This window comes from Hypanus sabinus, chromosome 5 (assembly GCF_030144855.1).
Source record: "Hypanus sabinus isolate sHypSab1 chromosome 5, sHypSab1.hap1, whole genome shotgun sequence".
NCBI lineage: Eukaryota > Metazoa > Chordata > Chondrichthyes > Myliobatiformes > Dasyatidae > Hypanus > Hypanus sabinus.
The window spans coordinates 11,282,634-11,302,783 of record NC_082710.1 but is presented as its reverse complement, the minus strand read 5'-3'; the positions used below and the strand labels follow the sequence as shown (position 1 = coordinate 11,302,783).

General features: G+C 41.3%; 1 protein-coding gene across 1 annotated transcript in view; it reads right to left on the bottom strand.

Annotated features, from left to right (window-relative positions):
* Positions 1 to 3,490: 3,490 nt before the first annotated feature.
* LOC132393646 (hyaluronan and proteoglycan link protein 1-like) overlaps positions 3,491 to 20,150 on the bottom strand; it is a 110,401-nt gene continuing 93,741 nt past the window's right edge. Inside the window, exons 4-5 of the mRNA XM_059969058.1 lie at positions 15,571 to 15,873; positions 3,491 to 4,743 (exon numbers count right to left, since the gene is read on the bottom strand). Of these exons, the coding sequence (XP_059825041.1) occupies positions 4,457 to 4,743; positions 15,571 to 15,873 (590 nt within the window). The 3' untranslated portion in view covers positions 3,491 to 4,456. The remainder of the gene's footprint in view (positions 4,744 to 15,570; positions 15,874 to 20,150) is intronic.

Genomic DNA, 20,150 nt, shown 5'->3' with positions numbered 1-20,150 from the left:
TAATAAAAGTCTGACAATCAAAAGAACAGTCTAATTTCTACCAGCAGAGACAATCAACCCCAATTAATAAACTATTTTGTGATGTCAAGGACAGCTGTGAATATAATCACTACAAAATCTTTGAATGTTATTAACTCTGGAAGGCTGAATTGAAGGTCAAGATAGGAGAAGGGTAGGGGGTGGTGTTACAATTCATTTCCATCAGTTCAGCACAGAGGCCTTTTGCGAAGGAATAGGAGGGATGATGTGCATGGGGTTGTACTCCACTTTGGCACTTGTTGGTAAGCATGGTAAGATGTGATTTCTGTAAGGTTCGTTAGATGGTGGAACATGTGATCATTATGTGCCACAGATATTCATTGGAACTGTTGAGGCAATTTTTGGATAGATCTGGATTGCCTAGGTTGCAGGATGTTCAGGCACCTGACTCAGGGATGGCTAAGTGGAGTAGAGCCCTGGTGAGCTTTTTAATTAAAACAGGATCTGATTCCCATTGTGGCTCCTGCCATACTCCATTACAGTAGGCAGCGGTAATACACCTTTCTGATGGGTGCGAGCCACCATTGGCACAAAAGAAGAAGGGGAAGGTAGAACACAGGATTCTTAGGAGTGTGGAAGAATAGAGAGATATAGAGGTCCATGTCTGTAGATTCCTCAACGTTGCCATGTACATTTATAAGGTGGTTAAGAAAGGCATAGGATGTGTTGGCCATTATTTGGGGAACTGAGTCCAAGAGCTGTGAGGTAATGTTGCAGCTCTATAAAACCCTGGTTAGACCACACTTGGAATATTGTGTTCAGTTCTGGTTACCTCATTATAGAAAGGGCGTGGAGAAACTTTAGAGAGGGTACCGAGATTAGAGAGACTGTTTTATGAGGAGAGGTTGAGTGAGTTAGGGCTTCTACTTTTTGGAGAGAGGTGAGATGATGCAGATATACAAGATGATAGGCATTGATTGAATGGACAGCCAGAGACTTTTTCTAGGGTAGAAATGGCTAAGGCTAACACAATGGGGCATAATTTTAAACTGTTTGAGGGAAGTATGGGGATGGGGGAAATGTCAGAGCTAATTCTTTCCACTGATAGTGGTGTGTGTGTGTGTGTGTGTGTGTGTGTGTGTGTGTGTGTGTGTGATGCCCTTTCAGGAAGGGTGGTAAATGCAGATACATTAGAGGGATAAGAGATTCTTTGTTAGGCATTTGAATGATAAGAAAATGGAGGGCTTTGTAGGAGGGAAGGGTTAGATTTTAGAGTAGGTAATAATGATGGTACAAAATTGTGGGCTCAACGGCCTGTTCTATAGTTTCAACCTAAAAAAATGAAGCAAATTAAAACCAAAAATAAAAAATATAATTAGATACAAACAGGGAAACAGAAGAGTTCATCATATTTCATATAAAGAAGCATTTGATACATCAGAAATATTTAAGAAACTCTTGGGCACATGGATAGAAAAATGGAGGGAAGGGGTGGATTGATCTGAGAGTAGGTTAAAGGTCAGCTCAACATTGAGGACTGAAGGGCCTGTACTGCGCTCATGTATTCCATGTTCTATGAACCAAATTATGTGAGTCCTTGTCAAAGTTTCAGATTTGAGATTGGACGTTGAATAAGGCTGTCAATTGGAAGGACAGCAATTGTTCTATTTTCTCATGAAATCAATGAAGTGCTTCTGATGAAACATTATACTCAACCACACCAACTTCTTATTTTCATTCACGGTCGCTCGCTTTTTTGACCTAGATTTCCTGGTAAGCAGACCATATGGTCTCCATGAAGAACTTCATTCCTACTAGAAACTGCTTTTCTATCAGAATGGAACCCCAACTAATGACGTGACCAGTACTTCATTATTGAAGTTAACATCAAGAGCATGGCACCACAGCAAAAGAGCAGGAAGAGTAATTGATAGAGTCAAGGAAACAAGCCCCTTGGCATGGAACATCAGCTGCTGCCATCAGGGAGGAGGTACAGGAGCCTTAGGTCCCACACAACCACATTCAGGAACAGTTATTATCCTTCAAGCATTAGGCTCCTGAACCCAAGTACTATACTTTCCTCACCTCAACACTGAACTGATTTCACAGCCTACAGACTCACTTTTAAGGTCTCTACGACTTGTTCTCAATAATTATTACTTATTCATTTATTATTATAATATTTTTTGTATCTGTACAGTTTGTTGTCTTTTGCACATTGATTGTCACATTGATTATGTGTAGTTGTTCATTGATTTTATTGTGCTTCTTTGTACTTTATTGTATGCCCACAAGTAATAATAATTTCAGGGTAGTATATGGTGATATATATGTACTTTGGCAAATTTATTTTTAACTTTAAACCATTTATTTACTCTAAACATCCATTGATCCCATAACTTGCATTCTCCAATTTGCAGAGGTCAATTACTCTGCCAACCCATGTCTTTAGAAAATGGGGGAAAACAAAAGCACTCGGAGGAAATTCACACTGTGAGTGGAGGAAGAACAAATTTGACACACTTGGTACATAAGGTCGGGTTTGGACCCTGGTCTCCGGTACTACCAAGCAGTGGATTTTCTAACTGTACCACGCTGAAGTTGAGAGGCGATAACATTGCCCACCATGTTTGGGAAGATCTAAAATATAATGTTCTCGTGAGACCAATGTCCAAAATATTCAAAACTACCCAGTTATAATTTCTATATCTATAAGGTTTGTTTGATGTGATTTATCACAAGATCATAAGAAATAGGAGCAGAATTTGGCCATTTGACCCATCGAGCCTGCTCCACCATTTCATCATGGCTGATCCATTTCCCCCTCAGTCCCATTCTCCTGCCCTCCCCTTATATCCCTTCATGCCCTGACCACTCAAGAATCTATCAACCTCTGCCTAAAATATACATAAAGACTTGGCCTCCACAGCTGCCTGTGGCAAAGAATTCCATAAATTCACTGCTCTCTGGCTAAAGAAATTCCTCCTCAGCTCCATTCCAAAAGAACGCACCTCTAATCTGAGGCTGTGTTTTCTGGTGTCCACCACACATTAGATTTATGGTCTTGTGCCTTATTTTTAAGCTCTAAATAATGTGCTTACATGCATTATTCCCTGCTCTGAAATTGTGGTTGCAATGCATTTATAATCTCTGACCTTTGTGGGAACTAACATTGAAGCCATGGCTTTGCCAGTAAGTACAGCCACCAGGTGTTTGGAAGTGATCTCACTTTCTTTAAATGACCTCACAATAGTTTTAATTCCTAAATGCAAGAAGCTATAACTAAGAGCAATTCTACCTTTTATAAATATATTATTGAAAGAATATGAAAGTTTGTTTAAAATAAGATCTATGCAACTTATTCAGCTATAGAACAAGAAAATGATAGCATTTTATCAATGATTTCTTATTACAGGAGTTCCCTAATAAATGATAACAAACCTCACGAAAAAGTCTGTCACCTCAAGGAAAGGATTTTCTTGTGTCTGATATAAAATCTACTGACACACAGAAACTGACAGAACTTGTCCTTTATTTGATGTATTTATCTTTACTGGAGGAATGTGTGCATAGCCCGACCTGGAAAGGGTGGGTAACAGTACTTGAATACTGTTTCATGATGTAACACACTCACTGACACTCACAGAGTATGCCCCTTCAAAGGCAGCTTGTCCTCTGTTTAAAGAAACACAGGTGACCTTCAGCGGAATGATATGAAGAAGGCAGAAAAAAGCTACTGCGTTTCTCGGACAATTCATCATTCAGCGCGATAAATTCAATTATTTGCCCGGGGTGTAGGGGGAGTTTGCACCATGCATTAAGGTTTAACAATAAAAATTTTGCTGGTAAATTCATTAACTGCAACATGAAACAGTTCTAGATATCAATGGTTTTGTCAAAGCACACAACATCAATGGCAGGCTGATCAAAGGGTTAAATTTTGGACAAGCTAATAGTTTCTTGTGGAGAAAATAGTATTGCATCATCTCTCTCCATGTTCTTGAATCACCAGAAATGCACCAAATATTAAAGAGCTTACAAAGCAAGATGAATCCTGAAAATTTTCACAAAAAAATTAAAATATTGCCTGAGAAATGCTTGTTACGAATGATATTACAATACTTAATGTCCAGCTTTGGCATGCCCACTCGATCCTGAATATTCAATCCTTTAGGCACAGTCAGACAGTGTTTAGGGTAGCTTTTGCTAAATGCTACTTAAACATAAAGCAAATTGGTGCTAAATCTTGGTACAACTTCCTATAAAATTATATTATTTTCAATATTTAATGATTGTATGTTACATTACAACAAAGAAAAAATGTTTTGGTTTGCATGAAAATGGCATTGTACAGTAAGAAAAAATCTTTTTTTTAATCACAGTTTTGGTAATATGAGTTCATATTATTGAAAGTACATCTTTCACATGTGCAGAAGTAAAATAATACTCATCTCCGACTAAGCTTTAACACGAATTATCAGTTGCTTCTGAAGCAGTAAACACCATATAACTGGTGCTTTTTATTGGGGAAGCCAACAAAACGCACTGCTGCCTCAGTTTCACTGCACCGACGCCTGGGTCTAGAGATTGGGTAGCGGACACTGCCATCCGCCAGCCAACCTGCATCACAGCGGTCGTAACCAAGCAATTTCCAGGCAGCGTACATTTGGCCAACTTTAGCGATCTTCGATCCATCCCTGATGCAGGCCTGCACCGCTTCGCCATAGGTGAGCTTTCGTCGGTAAATCAGATAGTAGAATCGACCTAAGAGGAGTACAAAGTTGATAAATTAGTTAGAATAATTCATTACTTAAGAGGTAGATATGGAATGGAGAATCTTATGAAAAGTAGAGGATATGGCCCAGTCCATCACGGGTAAAGCCAGCCCCACCACTGAGCATCTACATGAAACACTGTCACAGGAAAGCAGCATCCATCATCAAGGACCCCCCCACCACCCCGGACATGCTCTCTTCTCACTGCTACACCAGGAAGAAGGTACAGGAGTCTTAGGGCTCATGCCACCAGGTTCAGGAACAATTACTACCCCTCAATCATCAGGCCTTTGAACCTCACTTAAGAGCTCTTCATCTCATATTCTTGATATTTATTGTTTATTTGTTTATTTACCGTTATTATTTCTTTCATTTTGTATTTGCAGAAGTTGTCTTCCGCACACTGGTTAGTGGGGCGGTCTTTCATTGATTCTGTAATGGTTATCATTCCACTGATTTTTTGAGTATACCCACCAGAAAATGAATCTCAGAGTTGTATATTACTTTGAGAGTAAATTTACTTTGAAGCATTGATAAAATCATTAACCAGAGCGCTTTGTGCGCCTTCTGTGTTGCTCTGATTTCCAGCATCGATGAATCTCTGGAGTTCACATTTCGTCTTGCTCTTGAGTTTGGAAGTTCAGATATTATTTGCCATTTCCCTGCAGCTGGATCTCCACACTGCATCTAATGTCACTGCTAGTTCTTCCTTCCTGTTAGCTCTCTAGGCTGAACTTAAAGGTAGGACATTGGGTCGGCAGCAATGATAGGACATTAAGTCAGATGTGAGGAAATACACGGAAATCTTGTAAAATGCTGGCAGCTTTTGTTAGCTTAGAAGAGATTATACAATGACTTTCAGGTATTTGGTTCCTAAGGTTGTTGTAGTCAGGGGTGGTAATGGGGATAAGCTCCCACTACCTATTAAATGCACCCAATGGCATGCGTCTCAAATTGCCTCTGATAACCAAGTCCAGCTCCTTGTCATTACATGTGGCTTAGCTGCTAAGCTCAGTGGAACCATTTTTACTGACAGGAGAAGGGGCGAAGGTGGATTGCTGGTACCTTAAAACCAGCTGCTTCGAGCAGATGGGGCTCGTCAGCCATGGTTGGCAACTCATCTAGGAGAAGGAAAACTCTGATCGCTAACCTCTGCTACCTTGAGGCTGTACCCACTCATGGGGAAGGCTTCGGGAGTGAACCCCGAAGGAAAAACCTGGAGCTGGAGTCCCTAAGGCTGTCCGACATTGAATATAATGCTGACTGGCAGATGCGTGGAGAGTGCGGGCCTGCTACAGGGCATCAGCTTGCTCTCCACATCACTCTGCCCTGACTTGTGTATCACGTAGGCAGCTGGGGCACAACATCCATGGTCAACCCTGACCAACGGAGGCCTCAGCAGGCGTCTATCATTATGAAGATACATGACAAAGAATAGCGGAAGTAGAAACAATCTATTCTACATAATTTATCCGGACAGAAATGTCATTATAAGGCTGAAAACTGAACAGTTGTTTGGTGAAAGTACCAAGTGGTTCTACAATTTTATTGTGAAGGAGAGATGCTATGGCATTTTAAAGCTCCACCTTAATTACAGTATTTTAAGTAATATACAGCTCCGTCTCCTCAGTTGCCAGGATATACTTTGGCGCCTGCTAAATGCCCCCCGTGAACCTAACTATGACTTGGGGGCTGGGGAGTGGTGAGCTGCAAGGTAATATTGCAGCTCTATAAAACCCTTGTTACACCACACTTGGAATATTATCCTAAGTTGTGACCACATCATTATAGGAAGGATATGGAATCTTTAGAGTGGGTGCAGAGGAGATTTACCAAGATGCTGCCTGGATTAGAGAGCATGTCTTATGAGGATAAGTTGAGTGAACTTGGGCTTTTCTCCATGGAGCAAAGGAGGATGGCTGCAGACTTGATGGAGGTGTACAAGATAATAAGTTATCCTCATGAGGATAATTTAAGGATAACTCACAAGTTAGGAAGTATAAAGGATTTAAAAGTATTGGCAATCATCTTGAATGTTACAATGAAGATGAAGTTTTGGAGGAGGCAGTCATTGAAAGCATTGTATGAAGGCAGTCCATTATCTGCTCCAGGTGTCTATGCTGATTTTGTTCATTTACAATCAATGAAAAGAAATGGCAGTGGACACTGGATAAATTCTTTCCTTGATAACTATTAGGCACTAATACATAGTTTTATATAGCATTGTAGTAGTATTGGTAGCATTCTAATTTGTTCTGTGTTTCATCTAAATACACAATTTGTTACCAGTTAAACCATAGTTTCTTTTTTATACCTTTTAAACTATTTCCTTGAAACTTTGGCTAATAGGGGCAGTTGCTTAATTGGGCCAAAGTGCAGTGGTCCTGATGTGTCCCATTTAAATAAAACCCATTGTGTATCGATAAAGTGAAGCTGTAGGTTAGGAGGAATCCTTTGAACATTGTTTTATGTTAAATGCCTTTTGGCAATGATTGGGCAGTTGGTTGAGACGAATGCTACTGCACCTTCCAAGGGAAAGAAGAAATGAAGGGAACTAGATAGCCATGGAAATGAACAAAAGGTTAATTTTGGTATTGGCCCAGCAGGGAGCTGGCACAGGCACAATGGGTTCCTTCTCCCTGCGTTTTTTTTATTGTCTTATATTTCAGACATTTATTTCAGGCCCATGTCTTCCTTTGAGTAGAGCTAAGTTGAGTAATCTATGGAGAAGTAATTTTGACGACCTTGCCAGATTTATGCATGTCATGAAGTCTGCAATTGAACAGACTATTTTTATATCTATTCATTCACAGAAAAGTTAACATTCGAACTAATTAAATGGGCAATAATTATCTATTGAGTAACGATGGTTTAACGCTTTGCTTCTGCTTCTCATGGATTACAGACATTATGGCACAACAGAATCTCTATTAGTCACTGGCTGCATAACGTGTAACTGTCGCCAAACCAAGCAAACACAAATACTTCAAATTGCAATCCCAGGGTCTTTGAGGAAAAATAAATTTTGCCAAACTCAAATGACTTCCACAAGCCAGCAGAGAAGTCCACATCACGCAGAATGAAGGGCCCAAATTCATCGATCCCTCAAAGTCGCTGCACAAGTTGGGAGCGTGGTTACTAAGTCATATTGTGTGTTGGACTTCATTAGTTGGGGGATTGAGTTCAAGAGCAGCAGAGTGATGTTGCAGCTCCGTAAAGCCCTGGACAGGTTTGCTGGATGCGAGCAGGGGCAGACGGAGGGGATCTAGTCCTCCGTCGCAGTGAGCCACTGCGTCCCCTGTTTGCAGCTGATCGGAGAGAGGAAACAAAGCCTCTGCACTTCACTGGGGGCGGTGTGGTGTGGAGACCAGAATGGAGTCGGAGCTGCCCTCCCAGGGTTTCATTCGGCAGAAGATGAGCTCTTTTGGGGCCATTTGCAGATTTTTTTTAGAGGCACCCAGTGGCCTCGGGCCTCAAGCTGTGGGGTTGCGTGCTTTTCAGCTACCGAAGAAGAGGTGTCCCAGCCATCGCATTCTGCTGGGGGTGGTGTAGCGCAGTTATGGCAACTGAGGATTTAAAAATGGTCTGAGGGGTCTGGCCTAGGTACATATATATTTGTGCTTTTACTAATCTATATGTGGTTGTGTATGGAAGGACTGGGCCTCAAAGCTCCGATTCAGCTCCCGGGTGTGGGGGAGGCCAGATGACATCAGTGGGTTGAGGGGTCGGGACTACATATACGTATGCATATTCAACAATGCTGTACTATTTACTGATATTCTTTTTGGGTTTGTTGATCAGGATGCATGAATCTGCGATGTCAAAGTGGTGGGCATTGTGATCTTCTGTGTGCTTACTGTCTGTGAATGTTGGTAATGTGCTTTTGCACCTTGACCCTGTAGAAACACTGTCGCGTTTGGCTGTATTCATGAGTATTCACGTATGGTTGAATGATAATTAAGCTTGAATTGAATTGAAAGGAATTCTTAGGGGCACGTGATCACCCTGAGATTTGAGGAGGAGAAGCTGAGGTCAGATGTATCAGTATTATAGTGGAGTAAAGGGAAATGGAGAGGCATGAGAAAAGAGTTGGCTGGAATTGTTTGGAAAATAACACTGGCAGGGATGATGACAGAGTAGCAATGGCTGGAATTTCCGGAAGCAATTCAAAAAGGCACGGGATATATACATCACAAAGAGGACAGAAGTATTTTAAAGGCAAGGTGTCACAACCGTGGCTAACAAGAAAAGTCACAGCCACCATAATAGCCAAAGAGAGGGCATATAATAGAGCAAAAATTAATAGGAAGTAGAAGGCAACTAGAAAAATAATTAAGAAGGTAAAGATGGAATAAAAAGTAAGCTATATTAAAGAGGATAGCAACAGTTTCTTCAGATATATAAAATGTAAAAGGAAGGCAAGAGTGGACATCACACCACCAGAAAACAATGCTGGAGAAATAGTCATGGGGGACAAGGAAATGGCAGATGAACTAATTAAGTATTTTGCATCAGTCTTCACTGTAGAAGACAGCAGCATGGTGGAAGTTCCAGGTGTCAGGGGTCATGAAGTGAGTGAAGTTACCATTACTAGGGAGAAGGTTCTTGGGAAACTGAAAGGTCTGAAGGTAGATAAGTCACCTCTACCAGATGGTGTACACCCCAGGGTTCTGAAGGAGGTGGCTGAAGAGATTGTGGAGGCATTAGTGATGATCTTTCAAGAATCACTAGATTCTGGAATGGTTCTGGAAAACTGGAACATTGCAAATGTCACTCCACTCTTCAAAGGAGAGGGGCAGAAGAAAGATAATTATAGACCAGTTAGTCTGTGTCAGCAGTTGTGAAGATGTTCATGTCAATTGCTAAGGATGTGGTTTTGGGTAGTTGGAGGCATGTGATAAAAGAGACCATCATCAGCATGGTTTCCTGAAGGGAAAATCTTGCCTGACAAATCCATTAGAATTCATTGAAGAAACAAAAGCAGGATAGACAAAGGAGAATTGGTTGTGTACTTGGAATTTCGTAAGTCCTTTGACAAGGTCCCATACATGAAGCTACTTAACAAGCTATTACCCCAATAGCCTTAAAGGAAGGATTCTAGCATGGATAAAGCACTAGCTGTTTGGCAGGAGGCAAAGAGTGGGAGTAAAGGGAGTCTTTTCTGTTTGGATGCTGGTGATTAGTGGTGTTCCACAGGGGTCTGTGTCGGGACCAATTCTTTTTTACATTATATGCCAATGATTTGGACGATGGAATTGGTGGTTTTGTTGCCACATTTGCAGATTATGTAAAGGTAGGTGAAGGGGCAGGTACTTTTGAGGAAGTAGAGAGGCTACAGGACTTAGATGGGGAGAATGGACAAAGAAATAACAGATGGAATACAGCGTCAGGAAGTGTACGGTCATGCACTTTGGTAGAAGAAATAAAAGGGTTGATAATTTTCTAAATAGAGAGAAAATACACAAATCTGAGATGCAAAGGGACTTGTAAGTGCTTGCGCAGAATTCCCTAAAGGTTAATTTGCAAGTTGAGTCTGTGGTGAGGAAGCCAAATATGATGTTAGCATTCACTTCAAGAGGACGAGAATATAAAAGCAAGGATGTAATGCTGAGAATTTATAAAGCACTGGAGAGGCCTCACTTGGAATATTGTGAGCCGGTTTGCGCCCCTCATCTCAGAAAGGATGTGTTGAAACTGGAGAGGGTTCAAAGGAGGTTCACAAATATGATCCCAGGACTGAACAGCTTATCATAAGAAGAGCATTTGATGACTCTGGCCCTGTATTCAGTTGCATTCAGAAGAATGAGGGGTGACCTAACTGAAACCTATCCGATTGTGAAAGGCCTTGATAGAGTGGATGTGGAGAGGATGTTTCCTATGGTGGAAGTGTCTAAGACCAGAGGACACAGCCTCAGAATAGAGGGACATCCTTTTAGAACAGAGATGAAGATGAATTTCATTAGTCAGAGAGTGGTGAATCTGTGGAATTTGTTGTCATGGGCAACTGTGGAGACCAAGTCTTCACGTATACTTAGAACATAAGACATAGGAGCAGAATTAGGCCATTTAGCCCATCGAGCCTTCTCTGTCGTTTAATCATGGCAGACCTTTTTTCCCCCTCCTTATCCCCACTCCCCAGCCTTCTAACATTTGATGTCGTGTCAAAAACCTATCAAGCTCAGCCTTAAATACACCCAATGACTTGGCCTCCAAAATTGCTTGTGGTAACAAATTCCACAGACTCACCAACCTCTGGCTGAAGAAATTTCTCTATACCTCTGTTTTAAATGAATACTTCTCTATCCTGAGGCTGTGTACTCGTGTCCTAGACTCCCCCACCACTGGAAACATCCTTTCCGCATCTACTCTGTCTAGGCCTTTCAACATGCGAAAGGTTTCATTGAGGTTCCCTGTACCCTTCTAAATTCAAACAAGTTCAAACTCAGAGCTATTAAGTGTTCTTCATATGATAACCCCTTCAGTCCTGGAATCATCCTTGTGAACCTCCTCTGAGCCCTCTCCAACGCCAGCACATCTTTTCTTAGATGAAGAGCCTAGAACCGTTCACAATACCCAAGGTGAAGTCGCACCAGTGCCTTATAAACCCTCAGCATCATAACCCTGTTCTTGTATTCTAGACCTTTTGAAATTAATGCTAATATTGTATTTGCCTTCCTCACCACTGACTCTACCTGCAAGTTAACCTTTAAGGTGTTCTACATGAGGACTCCCAAGTCCCTTTGCATCTCAGATTTTTAGATTTTCTCTCTGTTTAGAAAATAGTCTGCTCATTTATTTCCACTGCCAAGTGCATGACCATGCATTGATTTAAGGCAGAGACTGCTAGATTCTTGATTGGTCAGGGCATGAAGGGATACGAGGTGAAGGCAGGAGGTTGAGGCAGAGAGGAAAAATGGACTATTGATGATGAAATGGCAGAGCAGACTCAATAGGTCAAATGGCCTAATTCAACTCCTATATCTTATATCTCATAAGTATTCTTGTATAAAGAGCGGTGAGTTTGTGGAACACTGTAATTTAATAGTGGGAGATCTGATAGAAGTATACAAAATTAGCAGTGGTATAGATAAGGTAAACGGAGCAGACGTTTTCCACTGAGACTAGCACTCAAGATCATGGGTCAAGGGTGAAAGGTGAAATATTTAAGTGGTACATGGGGGAACTTTACATGGAAGGTGGTATGAGTGGTAATGAAGTGTCAGTGGAAGTGGTGGATGCCGGTTCGATTTCACTGTTTAAGAGAAGTTTGGAACAGTACATGAACGGGAGGGGTATGAAGGGCTATCATCCAGGTGTAGGTCAATGGAACTAGGCAGAATGATAGATTACTTGAACTATCTGTTTCTGTGCTGTAGTGTTCTATGACTTTATACAGCAGCTTGAGAGGGAGAAGCATAAATTACATGTATCAGTATTGCAGTGGAATAAAGGGATTTACGGAGGCAAGAGAGAGGAACTTGCCTAGGTGGATTGGAGGAGGATACTGGCAGGGATGACAGCAGAGCAGAGATGGCTGAAGTTTCTGGGAATAGTTCACAAGGTGCAGGATCGATACATCCCACAGAAGAAGTTGTTTGAGGGCAGGCAACCATGGCTGACATGGGAAGTTATGGACTGCATAAATGCTAAGGAAAGGGCATATCATGTAGCAAAAGTGACTCAGAAGTTGGATGATTGGGAAGCTTTTAAAATCCAACAAAAGGCAACCAAAAAGCCATAAGAAAGAAAAAGATAAAGTATGAGGGCAAACTAGCCAATAATATAAAGCAGGATACCAAAAGTTTAGTCAGTTACATAAAAGAGTAAAAGGGAGGTGAGAGGTGATATTGGACCATTGGAAAATAATGCTGGTGAGGTAGTAATGGGGAACAAAGAAATGGCAGATGAACTTAATGGATACTTTGCATCAGTCTTCACTGTGGAAGGCACTAGTAGTGTGCCAGAGGTCCATGAATGTCAGGGAACAGGAGTGAGTGCCATTGCTATTACAAAGGAAAAAGTGCTAGGCAAATTGAAAGTTCTTAAGGTGCATAAGTCTCCTGGACCAGATGGACTACATCCCAGAGTCCTGAGAGAGGTTACAGAAGAGATAACAGATGCATTGGTCATGATCTTTCAAGAATCACTTTATTCTGGCATGGTCCGGGAGGACTGGAAGATTGCAAATGTAACTCCATTCTTTTAAAAGGGACTAAGGCAAAAGAAAGGATATTATAAGTCAGTTAACCTAATCTCCGTGGTTGAGAAAGTGTTGGAGACAGTCATTAAGGATGAGGTTTTGGGGTACTTGGAGACTAATGAAATAAATCAAAGTTAGCATGGTTTCCGTGAAGGGAAATCTTACCTGACAAATCTGTTAGAGTTCTTTGAAGAAGTAACAAGCAGGGTGGACAAAGGAGAGGCAGTAGGTGTCATTTACCTGGATTTTCAGAAGGGTTTTGATAAGGTGCTACACATGGGGCTGCTTAACAAGATAAAATCCTATGGCGTTACAGGAGATATTCTGGCACAGATAGAGGAATGGCTGACAGGCAGGAGGCAGCGAGTGGGAATAAAGGGGGCCTTTTCTGGTTGGCTGCCAGTGACTAGTGGTGTTCCTCTGGGGTCAGTATTGGGACCATTACTTTTCATACTGTTTGCCAGTGATTTGGATAATGGAATTGATGGCTTTGTGGCAAAGTTTGCAGATGATACAAAGATAAGTGGAGGGGTAGGTAGTGCTGAGGAAACAATACAATTACAGCAGGACTTAGACAAATTGGAAGAATAATTAAAAGTTGCAGATAGAATACAGTGATGGGAAATATACGGTATGATAAAGTACTTTGGTAAAAGGAAGAATAATGTGGACTGTTATCTAAATGCAGAGAAGGTTCAAGCATCAGAGATGCAGCGGGAGTTAGGAGTCCTTGTGTAAGACTCCCAGAGGATTAATTTATGGATCAAGTCTGTGGTCAAAAAGGCAAATGCAATGTTGACATTTATTTCAAGGGGAATAGAATATAAAAGCAAGGAGATAATGCTGAGTAGTCAGGCCACACTTAGAGTATTGTCAACAGATTTGGTTTCCATATCTCAGAAAGGATGTGTTGTCACTGGAGAGTGGCCAGAGGAGGTTGATGAGGATGAATCCAGGAATGAAGGGGTTAATATATGAGGAGCATTTGGCAGCTTTGGGCCTGTACTCGCTGAAATTCGGAAGAGCGCAGAGGAATCTCATTGAAACCTTCTGAATGTTGAAAGGACTAGATAGGGTGGATGTAGAGAGGATGTTTCCTATAGTAGGGCTATCCAGAACTAGAGGGCACAGCCTCAAAATTGAGGGGCGGCCTTTTAGAACAGAGGTAAGGTGGAATTTTATTTTTAGCCAGAAAGTAGTGAATATGTAGAATGTCCTGCCACAGGCTGCTGTGGAGACAAGTCCGTGGGTATATTTAAGGTGAAAGTTGATTGTTTCCTGATCAGTCAGGGCTTCAAAGGATATGGCGAGAAGGCAGGTGTATGGTATTGAGTAGGATCTGGGATCAGCCATGATGGAATGGCTGAGCAGACTCAATGGGTTGAATGGCCGAATTCTGCTCTTATGTCTTATGGTCTTACAGATGTTTGATGATGCTGGACCAATACTCGCTGGAGTTTAGAAGAAATAGGGTGGTTCCCATTGAAGCCCATGAAATATTGAAGGGCCTTGATTGAGTGGACATAGCAAGGATGTTTTCTATAGTGGTGGAGTCTTGGAACAGAGGGCATGGTCTCAGAGTATAAAGATGTCCCTTTAGAATAGAGATGAGGAGGGACTATTTTACCCAATGTGTGAATCTGTGAAATTCATTGCCACAGACAGCTGTGGCAACCTAGTCAATGGGTATATTTAAAGTAGAGATTGATAGGTTCTTGATTAATAAAGGCGTCAACAGTTCTCAGGAGAATGGGGTTGAGAGGGTTAATAATTCAGCCATGATGGAATGGTGGAGCAGATGCAATGGCCACATGGCCTAACTCCGCTCCTATGCCTTATGAAGAACACTTACACTGCTGATGTCTTCAGTCAATATTGCAGTGTACAGCAGCATCTCAAAAAGTCAACACATTACTACCATTCTGTAATTAGGGTTTTCAAAAGCAATAATTTCTCAATCTATTAACAACCAGCCATGAGGATGATTATGAGACTCTTTTACATTAACCGATTTTCTTTTCTATTGATGTAGAGAGATCAACACGAATCTGCTCAATCCTCACATCTAACAATAATGTTAAGGTTAACATTTGCTCCACAGTTGCTCCAGTCTTTTTTTTTGGCAAAATTTAAAGCTGCAGAGAGGTGCAGACTCAGCTAGTTCCATTGTGGGCACTAGCTTCCTCACCATCGAGGACATGTTTCAAAGCTGATGCCTCAAACCACCATTGGAGACATCTTCAAAAGGTAATGGCTCAAAAAGTTGACATCCACTATTAAAGACCCCCATTACCCAGGACATGCCCTCTTCTCATTGCTACCGTCAAGCAGGAGGTACAGGAGCATGAAGACACACACTCAGTTGTTCAAGAACAGGTTCAATCCTTCCATCATCAGAGTTCTGAAGGGACAATGAACCAACCCATGAACACTACCTCACTCTTTACTTAATATATTTTATATACAGTGTATTTCTTACTGTAATTTATAGTTATTTTGTATATTGCTCTGTACTGCTGCTGCAAAACAAATTTCTCAACATATGTCTTGATTTTAAAAGTGATCCTGATCTGAAACCTGAACTGTTTAAACAGGAGGAATTTTAGAACTCCTTACCATTGAAGTTGGATGTAAAGCAGAACACATCATACTTGTTCTTCATCTTGTCTCTGTATCCATAGCTGCGGATACCTGGCACCGTGTTTTGCCCTCCGCATGGCTCCCTGGGTTTGGTGATGGGGTACTGTACAGACCCATCATTCAGCCAACCTGCATTACACCAGTCCAGCCCTCCTCTCCACGCATCATAAAGTTGATCAAATGAAGCAATTATCGCATCTTGATCTTGACATGCCTTCTGAGCCTCAATAAAGTTCAGATTATAGCGACCTAGTCGTGGGAAGTACGGGAATATCACCCCTAGAACCCAATGCAGGACGAAAAAAAAGGAAACAAGTAAGGTTAAAGGAGGTTTACCATATGCAAATAATGCTGTTTACATTGTAAATACATGCTGGTATTTCACTCAACTTCACTTGCCCCATCATTGAAGTATTCCCACAACCTATGGACTCACTTTCAAGGACTCTTCATCTCATGTACTTGCTATTAATTGCTTAATTATTATTATTATTATTATTATTATTATTATTATTATTTCTTTCTTTTTGTATTCGCAGTTTGTTGTCTTGCTCACTGGTTGATGCCCAAGTTGGTGTGGCCTTTCATTGATTCCATTATTGTTATTACTCTATTAATGAGTTTGCCCACAAGAAAATGAATCTGTGTTGTATATGGTGACATACATGTTCTTTGATAATAAATTTACTTTGAATTTTTGAACTTTCATTTGAATCCCCTCTCCTGCTTTCACCCATCACCTACTTCTTCCTCCCTTCCCCTCACCTTCTTACTCTGACTTCTCATCTTTCTTTCTACTGCTGATGAAAGGTCTTGGCCTGAAATGTCAACTGTTTTTTTGGATTTTTGTCAATTGACATTTTTGTCAAATGTCACCTCTTTTCCACAGATGATGCCTGGCCGGCTGATTTCTCCAGCATTTTGTATGTGTTGCTTTGAACATTTTATTCCATATCTGTATTTTAACATCTAACATATTTTATATTATTCTTTATAATTGTTGAATGGTGGTTTTTGTTCCATGTCACGCCAACATACTACAGCAAATTCCAAATACATGTTAATGAAGTTGATGTAAAAGTCAGAAAAAGAAGCACAAAAGGGCACAATCTGTCAGAAACACAAGAGATTCTGCAAATGCCGCACATCCAGAGCAACACACGCAAAATGCTGGAAGAACTCAGCAGGTCAGGCAGCATCTGTGGAGAAGGATAAACAACTGACGAGTTGACATTTCGGGCTGAGACCCTTCATCAGGTCTGAAAAGGAAGGGGGAAGAAGTCAGCATCAGAAGATGTGAGGAGGGGAAGAGGTACAATCTAGAAGGTGATAGGTGAAGCCATGAGGGTTGGGAAGGGATAACGAGATAAGAAGCCAGGAGGGGACAGATGGAAAAGATAAAGGGTTGAAAAAAAAAGAATCTGATAGGAGAGGAGAGTGGGCCATAGGAGAAAGAAAGGAAGAGGGGACCCAGGGGAATTGGGAGGAAGGCAAGGTGAAGAGATAAGAGGTGAGCCAAAGTGGGAATGGGGAAGTGAAAAAATTACCAGATGTTAGAGAAATTGATGTTCATGTCATCAGGTTGGAGGCTACTCAGATGGAATATGAGGTCAGAAACATTTAGAAACATCCATTTAAATATGTCCTTATTTAACAACATTTCACATTTACTAACTAGGGCCAGAAGGAAATTCCAACTCTGAAAAGTCAGTTATCATTAATAATGACAATTAGTCACACTTGCTTTTCTTCGAAGTGCTGAAATTTGATGGTGATGTTCACATAGTCCAATCACTTCACAAACATTCTAACGAACTTCTACAAGTTTGGTCAACAATTATTGAAAGTATTCTGTCTGGTTGCATCATGGTCTGGTACAGCAATTTGAATGCACAGGAATGTAACAAGCCATAGAGGTTGGTGGACTCTGCCCAGTACATCGCAAACACGTACACCCCATCCTCCACCATCAGTAGAATCTACAGGAGGTGCTGCTTCAAGAAGACAACATCCATTATCAAAGGGTCTCAGCATCTAGTCCGTGCCATCTCTCAGTTGCCACCAGGGAGAAGGTACAGAAAACTGAAGTCCCACACCACCAGGTTCAATGCAGCTACTTCTCATCAACCATTTAATTCTTAAACCAACTGGCAAGGCCCGAGTCTCTACAATTCTGCAACACTTTGGTCGCTTAGCATTAAATTGGACTTTATTTTTTGTTGTTCTAATTTTGTACCATTAAAAATAGTGCATAGTTTATATTTGTCTTGTGAATGCTTCTTATTTGGTGTTATGTGACTGTGATGTTGCAAAAAGTAAGTTTTTTGTGCCGATGACAATAAACGTGACTGGCATGTATTATTTCCTGTAAAAAAAAAATTCCTTTTTATTTATTCATTTTTATTTAGTGATACGGTGTGGAATCGGACTTCCTGGCCCTTTGAGCTGTGCCACCCACAACCCCCGGTTCAACCCTGGCCTAATTCCGGGACAACTTACAATAATAAGTTAACCTACAAACTGGTACATCTTTGGACTGTGGGAGGAAAGCGGAGCACCCAGAAGAAACCCAAGCATTCCACGGGGAGGACGTGCAGACTCTCAGAGAGGATGCCGGGATTGAACTCCAAACTCCAATGCCCCGAGCTGTAATAGCGTCATGCTAGGTGCTGCACTACCATGGTGTCCCATTTCTTTATTGTATCTCTCCAGACACTTTGAACATGAGTCTAAAATTCTGTCTATCAATATTAATTGTCTGGCATTGTCAAATTACTGTTCCTGAATTCTGTTATAAGGACTGCAAATGCACTTGGTTACACTGGAGTCATTACTATAAATTAATTCATATATACATATGCATGCCAGCAACCATTCTGCATAAATCAAGTCAAATTAATCAAATAAATTGAAGTGTGTCAACTTTCAAAGCAGAAAGCCAATTTAAATAATTTATGACTGATTAGATTCTGCAAATCTTCTCACTGCGTTGCAGTAAACTGATTAGCCTCCATCTCATTAACATCTTCATATACACTCAGTGGCCACTTTACAAAGTACCTCCTGTTTTAATGAAGTGCCCACTGAGTTCATGTTTGATGTGTCTGCTGCTGTAGCCTGTCAATGTCAATGTTCGCTGTGTTGTGCGTTCAGAAAAGCTCTACTGCACACCACTGTTGTAGCGTTGTCGTTATTTGTGTTTCTGTTGCCCTCCTGTCAGCTTGAAGCAGTCTGACCATTCTCCTCTGACCCCTCCCTTTAACATGGCATTTCCACACATCACACTGCCACTCATTGGATGCTTTTTGTTTCTTGCACCATTCTCTGTAAGTTGTAGAGACTGTTGTGCATGAAGATTCCAGGAGATGAGCACTTTTTGAGATATCCAACCACCCTGTCTGGCACCAACAATCATTCAATGGTCAAAGTCACTTGCATCACATTTCTTCTCCATTCTGACATTTGGTTTCAACAATAAATGAACCTCTTGACCATGTCTGCATGTTTTTATTCATTGAGTTGCTGCCTGTTAGGATAGTGTGGTGAACTACATATACCTGTCTGGACACGCCCCCCTGCTGACTGCTTCTGTGGCTCCTCCCACGGACCATGGCTCCTCCCATGGACCCCAGTATAAAGGCGATTGGAGGCACAGCCCCGGCCTCAGTCTCCAGGATGTTGTGTGGTGGTCACTTGCTGCTTGTTCTTTCTTCCAGCCAATAAAAGCCTATATTTCGCCTCACGTCTTCCAGATTTATTGATGGTGCATCAGATAGATTATAAGGTTGGCATAGTATTGTGGACTGAAGGGCCTGTACAGTATTGTAGGATGTTGGAGGGAACATACACCAGACCTCATTGAGGCATCAGCAGAGGAAAGGGTGAGCAGTTTCAAGTTACTGGGTATCAACAACTCTGAAGATGAATCCTGGGCCCAACATATTGATGCAATTACAAAGAAGGCATGACAGCAACTATATTTCATTAGGAGTTTGATGGGACTTGGGATGTAACTAAAGACATTTGCAAATTTTTACAGATGGAGAGTATTCTAACTGGTTGCATCACCGTCTGGTATGGAGGGGCCAATGCACAGGATCAGGAAAAGCTGCAGAAAGTTGTAAGCTGCCAGCTGCATCATGGGCACGAGCATTCAGAATACTTTCAAAAAGATGACATCTTCATTAAAGACCAACCCCCACCTCCCCTCCATCACCCAGGACATGCCCTTTTCTGATTGCTACCATCAGGGAGGAGGCACAGGAGCCTGAACACACATACTCAACCTTTTAGGAACAGCTTCATCTCCTCTACCATCAGATTTTTGAATGGATGATGAACCCATGAACACAAACTCACAATGTGTTTACTTCTTGCTCCCTCTTTGCACTACTTAGTTTAATTTTTCAAATATATTCTTAATGTAATTTATACATTTTTAATTATATATTGCAATGTACTGCTGCCACAAAGCAAATTTCATGACATACTGTATGCCAGTAATATAACCTGATTTTGATTCTCATTCTATGCTCTGTTTTTTTAACACACCAGTA